Below are 13,297 nucleotides of genomic sequence, written 5' to 3' on the forward strand. Positions count from 1 at the left end.
TGTCGCTTCTCGTTGAATTTTCGTCGATGTTAAGCCTAACGAAGACTATTGTATCGTTAAAAATTATTTTTTTATTTTGTACGAACAAAATGAATATATTGATAAATATAAAAACAATAAAAAATTATACTTCAGAAGTTAATTTAGTATCAAAAACGTAAAATATTTGAGTAGCTCAAGACATAGCCAAAGATTGCAGCGCCACAGCACTGGCGAAAATTTAAATTTGCCGACTAGAATTCTTTCGGATAATTGACGCTCTACTGTATTTGTTTTAATAAAAGTTCAATTTCCACATTATTCAAAAAAATATTTCAACATTAAAAGTAAAAATCTTTAGTTTGTATATGTTGGGTAACATGCAAGTGGAAAACAAAGTGTTATCCTTTTGGAAAGTGGTTTAAAATTGGTTTCCAATATGATTTTTTTTTGGCAAGACAGATTTCTAAAATAAAGCAAAATTTCAGAAATGTTTAAAGAGGATTTTAATTAAGCTTATTTCTTACCCAAGAGTCTACCTGTAAAATATTGGTATAAAGTTTTGTAACATCCTGTATAAACATAAATATTACTTGTTAAAAAAGCAAATATCTATTAAAAAGAAATATTTATCTTTGCATTTAACTTAATGCTAAACTAAACACTTATTTAGTAAAATATAAGCTTTACATTGATTAATATTTCTTATGATAACAAGATTAAAAGATTAATGCAAAGATATTTAAAACTGAATATCTTTTAACTTCATTAAAGAACAAACACAAGAACAAGATTTTATGAAAGGTTTTTCAAAAATGTATTATTAAAAATATTTCTTAAACTTATTTAGATAATATTGTTACAATAAAGCAAACAAGAATCTCTTCCAATTAATAAAGNGTGGCCGAGTTATCTGGACTGCCGGGTTATCGGTTATTGAGTGCCGAGTTTGAGACTCTACTGTATTAATCTTCAATTAGTATCAATTTTTTTATAACCAATTTTCTACAATATTCATTGTTGCAACAACTCATTTACTAAGAAGAAGTCAGTATTTGTTTAATTATATCAGCAATCAACATAATTATAAATAGATACGCACAACAATCTAGTTGTTGAGATTCAACATTCAGTATCTGTAAGCTAAATTTCCTCTGTTTGTTGAATGTATTCTCATCTTGGTACATAAAGAATGAACAAGTGGATGACATGTCTCAGCAGGCAGCTATAACACAAGCTGATAATCCATTCAAAGACTAGGGGGCAGCAAGACCTCAGTTGAAAGCCACAAAACATCAAAAATTGTTTAAAATATTTCAACTTATTGTTTTTAATACATTCAATTTAAATACAAAAATAATTCATTTTCCTTGGCATTAAAAAATTGTAGAAGTAAAATATTGTTTATTATAAATAATATTTTACTACCTTCACTTGTCATTAAAAAGCACCACTATTCCTCATTTTTATTAACAGAAATATATGAATATTGGTATAAACTTCTTATTTTATAGTTTTAATAAAATTTATAATAAATTTCTAAACTTCTTAAAAAGTCTTATGTTCATGTTAGTTAACTAATTATAAATAACTTAAAAATTTTACAGCCCTTTAAATTATATTATTAGGCAGTCTTGGCACCACAAACATTTAAGCACTGATCTAGACTATTCAATGTTCCTATGAATGTTTAATCATATCTTCGGATGAGATTTAATACACTTTGGTAAATTCAATGGCACACTGTATTTGGCGGAGTGACAACCGGAACACTTCTAACTAATGTTCAGTGAGTAACAAGTTCTTCAAACTCAGAAATCTGCATCAGATCATTTGATTCATTAGCAGCCAGATGACATTTACATCTTATCTCAAACATTCTGGATTTGAAGATAATGAAAACTGTAGCATTTATGATATTTCTGATAGTGCTCTGCATTACATACTCAGCTACCTGATACTCATTAAATGTACACTGTTGGCCATTAAAAATGCTTCAGCAGGAAAAAAGCAAATAGCAGAATCATTTATTATACATATACAGTATAATGGGAGGAAAACATGATTACAGAAACAAGTAATTTTGAGGTACAGAGCATGCAAAAATCAGTACCCAGAATGGCCGCCTCAGACAGCAACAACAGCTGTAATCTGGCTGGGCATCGAGTCGAATCGAGTTTGGATGGCAGTATGTGTGCAGCAGTCCATGTGGTTCCAACTCTATGCCAGAGTTCATCTACTGTACTGGCTGGCAAGTGGTGGTGTGCGAGTTTCTTGGCAATCATTGATGAGATGTTCTCAATTGGTGACAGATCTGGAGAATGTGCTGGCAAACAGTCATTATACACTGCATTCAGAAAGGTCAGAACAACATGCAGTTGTGCATTCTCCAGTTAAAAGGTAGCATGATGAAGGCCTCAAAGATAGAGTACAGTGATGGGCCTTAACACATCAGAAATGTAACAGTGTCTGTCCAAATTACTGATTATATGAACAAGAGGTGACCAGGATGTGTATCCAATGGAACCCCATTCCATCACTCCAGGTGCTAAGCCCGCATGATGATGATAAATGCAAACTGGCAATGATCAGCTATTCCCTTCTGTGTCTCCACACATGAATATGGCCATCATAATGCTGTACACAGAACCGGGCTTCATCTGAAAAGACAAAGTGATTCCACTCCTGCATCCATATTCATCGTTGAATGCACCATTGTAGGTGCGCCTGTCTTTGCTACAGCAATGGTTGCCATGCTGATAATTCGTGGTGGTGCAGATATCTGCACATGCAGATATTGCCACACTGCATGTGCAGGCATTTGTTCTGAAAACAACCCAAAGTTCCTGACTCGGTGTATGTGACATGGCTGTATGATCCCATTAAATTGGTACTTTAATGTGATCTTTTTCACATGGCCTTGTGAAAAAGATGTCTGTCCTCTCAGGTGTTACTGATCAGGGCCACTGAGATCTTGCACAGCATTCTGTACAACCCTCCTGGACTCATCAATTCCACATTCTCATGACAGTCATGGGATCATGACCAACACAAGCAGTAATAGTCTGGAACAATAAACTGCAGTTCCTGTAGGCTAAGCTACTGCCATGATCAAACTCTGACATATATTGGTAGACTCCCTATTAGAACTAGATAGAGATAATTTGAAAAAATAGGACATATCCCAATTAATGTTTCATTAACATTTTTCTACATTTTTGTACTCACTGCACTCTCTTATCATATAAGAAAATAATGGTTAGGGTTAGGATATGTCCCTATCATAAGAAACAGTGACTGTAAACTTGGATTGATGAAAACAAAGTTTTTTTTTGACCAAGAAACCCTACATTCCTAATTGTCACATGCTCTGTGCAAGTTTGCTGTCTCATTGTATTCAGTGTGGCAGAATGCAGAATTGTATTGTCATGTTAGGAGCTATTCCCAAAGAAAAAAACTAAAGCATGGATTAGAACCCTGGAAAACTGGATTAGAAACAAGAATAAAGTTTTATGAAACAGTGGGAGTTCATAAGTACTTCCAAAACAACAACCAAAAAAAAACTTTCAAGACAAGACATATAGTGTTGTGTGTGCACAGTTTTTTTGAGAATGCAGGGCAATTTCGAAGAAAGAAAAAAATGAGATGTTTACAGTAGCCTGCAAACTAAATGACAACAACAGCCGAAATGTTTTTTCTTTGGATTAATTAAAAAAAAAAAAAAGGATTCAAACAATAAGGGAGATTATAACTAAACAGAGTTCATGGTGGTCACCCCCATCCATTCATGTCTTGTACAGATCAAACTGGAAAACTTTCAAATTGTTAAAACATGGTCAGTAACAAAGCTATAAAAAGTATTAAGTTTCAAATAAATAAATGTCTTCAATATAAGTCCCACTGTGGGCAAAGTAGTGCTCCTGAGAAGAATTTTATTACAAGTGTACATAGTGTTGAAACAATGTAAAAACAAAAAAACAAAAATGAAGGTGTTCTAGTTGAAGTTTGTATATACAAGTTTTTACACTGTACTCAAGTTACCACTTCAGGTCATGTGCAAAACATGTGATCAGCACTCTAAAGGGTCAGACAATGCTGAATTTTTGCATCATAAAAATAAGCTGAGGGGCATATTCAAAATGTAAAACCAACAAACAAAAAACTCTTGTCATAATAATCTTAACAAATGCTATTGAATATCTATCCAGAAAGTATTGGTAAAAACCTTTTTATGTACAGTTGTGGACTTGCAACTCTGGTCTTCATAACTGGTGTAATGATACCATAGTAATATGTGAGAATACAAGGGCACAGTGTCAATACCCTACTTGCCTCTTACATGTCGAGTTGGTAAAACTTGCCCACTTTGTCTTTTGGATGGCTTTTTATCGAGGGGCAGGAAGTGAGAAAGTTGGCAGATGTCTGTGGTTCGAAGTGACAGGAGACAGGTTTAACAAATAATGAAATAAAGGTTTATTATATGACTAACACAAAAATACAGGAGGCTACACAGAGCTAAATGCATATATCTCTAGGTTATATAGGCTAGATGCAATTAACATAGGATTACAAAGTCTATGATTGAAACTGCTTAGTCTTCTCTATGACAGCTATGCCTACTTCCATTACGAGAGAGAGTGAGTTTGCAGTCCGCTGATAATTAACTCTAAAGTTGGAGGAGTGCTATATGCGGTGATAACAGTTCTTTAGGGAAGCACTGGGTGTTGTCGATGTCTTCTACCAATGTCTTCTCTGAGGACTAGGTCGAGTCCGTTGCATGGAGGTTTGGGAAACAGGGAACCACTAAGACCAAATATAACTTCTGTGTGCAAAACTTCTGTCTCAAGCCTCTGGAGGCTCGCACCTTTTATATGATTGTCATGGAAAATCTAACACATGATTGACCTTTGTTGACGATGATGGTGCAATCTTGACAGCCACTTGACAACTATTCCCACTGACTTGTTACTACAACCAGTGACCTCTGATCTAATTTCTAACTCTCTGTTTTTTCTAACAAAGATGTTTACATTTTGAAAACAATTAACATTAATTTTTGATTTTAAGAGCCCCGTAAAAATCTGCGGGCTCACAAATATGTATGTGACTGGAGAATGTGACATTGTAAGGGGCAGACAAAATTGCTTCCTGCTTGATTAAATTATTACTGGAAATGGCACACGGAAAGAAAAACTCATGCCCTGGACAAAAAAAATTTCTTAATTTTCTGTGAGACCACACTCAGAGAAAAAAAAAATCTTACTACCATTGGCATATTTATGACAATTACATTACAAGTACTTTGTTCCAGGGCACAGCTATATGGCTTCTGACCGAAACTTTGAATTTACAAAAACAGCAGTCAGGCATACTCAGTATGTGTGTACACATAAGGATTGGATTAAAATTCCACCACAAATGGATTTCAAATGTCTGCAGATGCACTTCATCAACAGAAAGAAATTGATGGATTACATTTTAAAATAAGCAAAGCAATGAGGAGTCTGCATGTGAATTTTAATATTCCTACAATAATCAGTTTGTGATTACCATCATAGAAGTGATCCATCCCTGTGGCATCAGTGAGCATTGCATGAAAGAGGACACAAACCCAGCAAAGATCACTTGTCTTTCCCATTAAATACCCACAAGGACGATGCATTAAAACTTCAAAGATGAAGGCCCTTATAACTCTTAAAGTTCACCCTATCTATAAATCATCCTTAATTTACTAGTCTTCAAGCCAAGAATCTTGAAGAAAAGTGATATGAAATAAATTGATTTAATAGGCATAATGTATCATTGCATAATACAAAATAATGTCAAGTGCAATAAAGGGAGCTGTATTCTGGGTTGGAAATATATTTTTATGGTCTGTAATCACACAAACATTATAGGCTACAGAATATTTGCTGAAAGGTAGATCATATTATGTTTAATAACACATGTAACAAGTATATATTAAAAACTGGTTCATCTTATCATAAATGAATGTCAGGTGGGCAATGTTCCCTCTAAGCTGCGTGGCTGCGCACTGCTCAAATTGTTGCCGCACACAAGAATTTATGTGCCACGCAGGCAAGCATGCACACCGATTTGAATTGTTCACTTTTTTCTCACTCTGTCTGCAACATGATTATTTCTATCTATATTTCAATTAAATACATTAAATCATTGACAAAAGATAATATTTTGTATAAATGTATGTTTTAAAATGAATTTTAATCTCTACTTTATAATTAATCATTTTNTAATAAAAATATTATTGCCTTATTTACATATTAATTTAAGCGAAATCGCATTGGTGACAAATAGCTAAGTAAGCGAACCGATGACATTACCCGTTTCATATAAAACAAATTGTCATTGGTTTGTTTATCCAATTGTTTTAAAACTGCTTTACCAGACATATATGTAATATTTACGTCTTCTTCCATTTTTATCAGTTCTAATCTATTACATTTATGTACTGTATTGTAAGTACTGTACTTCTAATCTATTAAATAAATGTACTGTACTGTACTTACAGTACATTTATTTAACAAATTATTTTTTTATAAATTCAGTACAAACATAAATTTAAAGAAAACAAGCGTTTTGCCTTTTTAAAATTAATATATTCGTTTGCTTTTCGGACCCTATACCATTGTAAAGCGAATCTTACATCTCATATGTCATAAATTTATTAGCAGCATAACCAGGGAGGATCCCAGGATTTACGGGCCCATTACCTTTATAAATAAATAAATGAAAAAATCAAATAAGTACAGGGAGAAGATTTGAATGTAACAAATATTAACTATCTTTATCCACAGCGCTAATGGCTGCACTCATCGTGGTACAGCGGTGAATATAGGTTTGCACGTTCTAATATAGGTCCTCTAATATCGCGTTTAGTTACGTTACTAAAATTAAAATCACATAGAAATATAGTTTGAACTATATAATATCAATAAAAATATAAGAAATCTTGTCGTTTATAATATTTTTAAAAAATCAGTTAAAAGAGCGAGCGGTCGTAATGTGGAGTGTACTGTATTCAATGTTGTTTTCCTATATTAATGAATAAGACTTAAATGAGTAAATAAATTTGTATACATAAATATAATTTTTATATTTTAAAATAAATTATGCTTTTGAAATGATTACTACAGAAAGATGGGAAGAATCAAGTGAACTGACAAAGTTAAAAATGAACAAGTTCCGAAGACGTTTTAGATTGAAAGAAGCCTAGGAAATGTTTGATGCATAGGAAAATAGCTTTTGCAGGATGTAACGCAAGAGGATATTCGAAAATTTAATAGAAACTGTTTTTCAAGGCAAACTGGAAAATAAGAGGAAAACCCAAACTTGAATAGGAGGATAACAGCTAAACCAAGAAAAGATTGTTCGAGAGTACTGGAATAAAGTTGTCCATAACCTGTAACCATTTGAATAGAGCAGCGATTCCCAACCTGTGGTACGCGTACCCCTAGGGGTACGTGATAGGTTGTTTAGGGGTACAGAAAAAAGTTAGTTATTATGGCAGAAAAAATAATATATTATGTATCACAAACTAATAGTATTAAAAAATTATTAGGTAAAATATGTTCCTTNAAAAATGTATTATTAAAAATATTTCTTAAACTTATTTAGATAATATTGTTACAATAAAGCAAACAAGAATCTCTTCCAATTAATAAAGGTTCTGTATAAATTATAAAGATAGACAGACAATTTTGTCAAGAACAAAACAAATTTATTAAAAAAAATTAAAGAAAACAACTGAAACTTAAGACAACTTGTAATGGAGTTGTTTGCCTTATATTATAATATGTTTGAGCTTCACAAGAACATTGAATGAAGACTGCTGTCTCCAAAAGTTCTTAAGCAAAATGGTTTCATGAGTGATACTTCCTTTTGAACAATTTTTTAAAATATCGATGTGACTTTCTCCCATTGGACAAAAGACTAGTCGACAAAAAAAAAGGAAAAAAAAATTACATTGTTATAGTTATTATCAATAATATATTGCTACAAAGTTTGTCTTTGATATTTATTTAATAAGCTAAATTATAAAAAACCAGAAATACTTGTACTCTAATAAAAATGTTTTTGAGCCTCCTATATTGATATCATGATGTTTTAATTATAATTATATGACTGGAACTGTCTTTGTAATCTATATATGAATTGTAAGAAAGTTTTAAAATATGGGGAATGTACTGTATATTGACAGTTTAAATTCATTCTTGTTCTAGCAGACAATTTAATAATTATTGATAATATATATATTTATTGCAAATCAACATTTCATTATAACAATCTTTTGATTATATTCTTCATTAATTAATACTTGAAGACACTTAAGAATTAAGTTTTCTATTTTCAATTCCAAAAATTGCTTACCATTAAATGTTCAAATGCATGCATACTGAAAGGCAATTCGATAATGCCAGAGCAGTTTGGCTTAAGTAGATTATGGGAAGGATCTGAATTTCCAAGATAATTATTACCACTATATAAAAAAAAAAAAAAAGATTCTGAAATTATTATAATTATAAATGTTCTAATAAATATTGACAAACTTCAAAATGATACAATACATATCACTAAACTTCTGTAGTAACAATTAAAAGCATATGCAATTTATCATGAACAAAATGAAAATTAAAAAGTTGTATACATTACTAACAATGAAAAATAAAGAAAAAAATTTCTTAAAATCAGAAATTGGTAATTTATACTGTTAAATGACAGAAAAAAGTTTAATTAATATATAATAAATTATTCAATATTTAGAATTTACTGTATTTCTATTGTAATTACATGTGTGCTGGTCACTGGTTGGACTTGACCTGTATTGACTCAGAAGGCTCCAATTACTAAGAAAAAAATACTTGATACTTTGAACAAGAATTCCTTTAATCATTTACACAAAATAAAGTCTAATATTAACAGAGCCAGGACTGCTGGCCACATGGTCAATCTTGTCTTTCTTGCGCACTTGGAAGATCCAAAAAGTGGTGTTGCAAACTTTCCCTGTTCTTTTATCATCATCATCATTTTTCATCATTGTTGCTGCTCCTGTCAGCCACACATCAGTTTAGGTCAAAGACAAAAATATATTTATTAAACTTCACAAAGTTATCATCATCATCGGCTAAATAAATACTTTTATGCTCTCTTTGAAAATATCAGCCTCCACATGTCGCTGATAATATGCAATAGTTATATTTTAATCAGTATTTTACACACTAAGTACTAATTGACTATCTTTTACATAAAGATACTCAATTATAAGTCTTTTTAAGTCATCAGAAAGTAAGCAACGACCCATATACAAGGTTACATCCATCATGGTAAACTTTTCTTTCATGTAGCCAGAGCGATGAGAGATAGAACCAACTGAGTGCAATCTCATTTTAGGGAAGATGGATGACTTTAGGGTTACCCTCTGACTGGCATTGGCTGATGACTTACTTAAACATGATGATTTAAAAGGGGATGACTTAAAAGCATATAAAAATAGTAATTTCTTTTACTATTTGTGTAATAATTTTTATTATTATTAGTGATGGAACAATACCAAATTTCTCCCAATTCTAATTCTTTTCAATACTTTCTAAAGTTCACTTTAGTTTGAAAAAGTTTTAATCTTTGATTGAAACAAATAATTAAATTTTCTTATAAAATGCAGAAGAATCGTTTTTAAGAATCAGAAATTGCAATAAGATTTTCTCAATTCTGATACTCAGAAAATGTCCAATTTTTCCAATTCCAATTAATTGTCCCATCACTAATTATTATTACATAAATTGTTCTTAAATGAGTTGCTATTATTGTAAAATATAAATAACAATTAACATTAAACAATGTTTTCTTAACAATTATAGCATTTCTAAGGTGGATTTATACTTATGCAACACACCTTATTTTACTCAGTTTGAACTGAAGTATAATTTCAAATTGTCATGTACAGAATTGTTTCCTGTTACTGAGCAATCATTGTTCTATCCCAAAATATTAATTTTTTACTCAGAAATACTAAAAAAATGACTCTACAGTAAAAACTAAAGTTTTACCCTTTTCAAACTGGATTTATCATCCTGTTGCATTTCAAAAGTATTGAATAATGACATTTTTGCAATTTCTGAAAGTCTATATGCAACATTAATAATTTTAATGGAAAATGTGTAAAGGAAAATGTGTTTCCTTCACTCAGAAAACAGATGTCTCTGACATTGACTCTGGCACAGTACAGTCAGGTTGATAAGATAACATAAAAGGAAAACTGACTCAAATGATATCCAAGAACTGAAAGTAACAGTATGTCATTAGAAAAATTTGGATAAGTAGTAAATTAGAAAAAAGACTGCATACTCTCTTGGAGTCTCACAAGATCAATTCAAAAACCAATTATTATATGCTTTATAAGACCCATTTAGCAGAAAGAAAATCTGAATTTGCTGTAACATTGAATGAGGCTTTGTTCAATGTTAAGACTGCAATGGTACCAGGAAAATCCGTTATGCAAAGTCTATACAGAGCAGAGTTCAAAACTTTTCAGTTTTTGACATACAATTGTTTGAGAATAAAATGATGATCATTAGTGCATTGTTAAGCTTGGGACCATTGCATCTCAGGGTTCCACAAAATGTAAGGGTGAATGTCAAGTACTATGTCAGTGATATTTTGGTAACATTACTGAACACTAAACTTGAAACTTTCTGATTGACTTGCATAAAATCTTGTCATGAACTGATCAATACTTATCATTACCATTATTTAAAATATATACAGTATATAACTATTGTTAAAATATACTTACTTTAATCCTTTATAATCAAATGGCACAATAGTGCTAACATAAAGATCTATATCTGTTAATGGTTTACCAGCAGCAAGACAATCTTCATCCATAGAATACATCTTTCCTTCCAAATTTGTTTCTTTATCTTCATGAAGATCTATTTCCTCTTTCTGCATCATTAGTTGTTGCTTAAGTTCTTCAACCAAAATGGCCCTTTGTTCTTGTTGCATTAAAGCAACAAGATCATAAGGTCGCCTTAATGAAAATACTGAATCAATCTAAAAAAGAAATTAAATTTATCTTTAAATAAATACATAAATGAAGTTTAATTGTTTATACAAAAGCAATACAATATAAACTTGTGATAACCAACCACAAAAAAAAAAAAATTCATTTTAAAATAATTAAAAATTTATGTTCAGCTTTAATATACTGTATTAGGCTGTCTGTCCACAAGGCAAACTGTCATAGATGCATATGAGATCTGACTTGTAGCAATGATTTGTGTACACATATCTATACAGATATTACAGATATTACATGGATATTAAACGTAAAATTTGTAGTGCAGCTTCTTCAGTTGAGATGATGTCTAGCAACAAGGAAGATGTATTATTTTACTACTACATTTGCTAGTGTAGAAGAAAAAGATTTTGGATTTATCCTAACGGTCAAAAGAAATATTAATTACATTAAAAGTATATTATTCATTGCTGTTAGAGAATTATCAAATGTTCAAATGTAAAATTGAAATGTTTTGCAAAAAACACATTTAAAAAACTTGAAACTGTGGGTCCACCTATTCAAAAATAAGTATTAATAAAAAGTTGAAAACAAAATCAAGCATTGTGTATCTAGTAATGGATGGGTCAATATGCCCAACATTGTGAAGCTTGCATGTTGTGTCAAATATGAAACACTCCTGTTTTGTGTACACATATGCATTTAAAATCACAGGTTACTGCAAGCAAGCATACAGCTTAAGACATCACATTTAATATGTGTCCATAATGATATGCCTCAAACAGATAGCCTTAGACTTAATGTTAGATTCAACATTATTATTTTGCAATTCTCTTAATTAATTAATAAACTCATGACTATCTTAATTATAAACATTATTTTCTATAAAAAAAGATTCTATATTGATACTTAAAATATTAAAATTATAAGATATTTCAATAATTATACAGACTTCACACCCCTTGAGACAAGAAAATTTTCAGATTCTCAAATGGATTCATTACTAATTTTACTCTTCCTGAAGGGTTTATTCTGTTTCTATAAATAGTTTGCAACAGATCATCTATGTTAGGTTTTGATTTTCAAAATTATTAAATAATCATCGATATATTTTGCATATAAATGGATGTAGGAAAGTAATTTCTTCAGTGTGTGCTGTTCTAATAACCTATCATTTTGACAAATCCCCTGAAAGGGAGCTTCCTGTTGAAACTTTTGTATATAGGTCTGATTATTAAATGTGAAAAATAGTGTATTCTAGTATTTGTTGGTGATTCTTTTAAGTAATATAAAAAAATGCACCAAAATAAGTCTCTTAAAGTGCAAAAGTATGGCTAAAGTCTGATGGACGGTTACATCAAGGCAAACTCAAGTACAGGTACTTTGATGTACTCACTACCATATAATGTTAAGTTTTTTTAATTTCAATATTAGCTCTATAAAGTTGGCTACACTGTATTTGTATTCAAGCAATTGGTGCATTCTTTCCTCTATTGTAATTGTTGTTGATCTTACTTTCTCCAATATTGGACGTAATTGCTGATCAGGTTTATGAATTTTTGTGAAAGTGAAGACTCTCAAGGTCTCTGGTTAGCCTTAAATATTTGGCTAGGGTTGTGTCAGTGAATCTACTGACACAACCCTACCCAATTTGTAGTTTATGTATGTTTATCTATGAAGAGTTCCATTCCAATGGGAAGACCCCTTTCATGGGTTTATGTGAAATGATAGGTTACTGGAACAGCATACCCTTGAGTACCTTGAGTAAAAGAGATTACAGGGCTGTCCAATTTTTAGTATCGGACTTAGCCCTATAGAAGTAGGAAAGAAGAGAAAGCATGAGATACGAAGTGTGAAAAGAAAGGGAGATAGGAAAGTGTGAAGTAAGAGATCGGTACCTGGAGGCCCGTTCCAGCATTTATTAAAGATAAAATAATATTTACAATATGTACAATATGTACAGTATGGCTATTTGCCATATAGAAACAACTTGATTACAAATGGTCCTGACAATTTTTAAACATAGTAATAAATACTATACAGAATAAGTTAATATAATACGTAATTATTAGTGATGTAACGAATATTCGGTTACTATTCGGTATTCAGCCTATTTTTCGCTATTCGGCTGAATACCTAGAAACAGGAGTAAGAAATAACAAAAACACAGTAAATTAATCATTTTGGTATTTAGATTTAATGTTATCGGGTTAGTGTTGTTTGTTTATATTTATTTATAACTTATAACATGCACAAAATAAAAAAGAAAATAATATTAGTCAC

General features: G+C 31.1%; 1 protein-coding gene across 1 annotated transcript in view; it reads right to left on the reverse strand.

Moving 5' to 3' along the window:
* The window catches only part of LOC111624678 (tetratricopeptide repeat protein 17-like), a 66,950-nt gene that overhangs the window by 21,423 nt on the left and 32,230 nt on the right, over positions 1-13,297 (reverse strand). Inside the window, exons 2-3 of the mRNA XM_023367588.1 lie at positions 10,790-11,049; positions 8,368-8,476 (exon numbers count right to left, since the gene is read on the reverse strand). Coding sequence (XP_023223356.1) covers positions 8,368-8,476; positions 10,790-11,049 — 369 coding nt within the window. The remainder of the gene's footprint in view (positions 1-8,367; positions 8,477-10,789; positions 11,050-13,297) is intronic.

The sequence above is a fragment of the Centruroides sculpturatus genome, unplaced genomic scaffold (genome assembly GCF_000671375.1).
Source record: "Centruroides sculpturatus isolate CEXI.00-Female unplaced genomic scaffold, Cexi_2.0 scaffold358, whole genome shotgun sequence".
Classification (NCBI taxonomy): Eukaryota; Metazoa; Arthropoda; class Arachnida; order Scorpiones; family Buthidae; genus Centruroides; species Centruroides sculpturatus.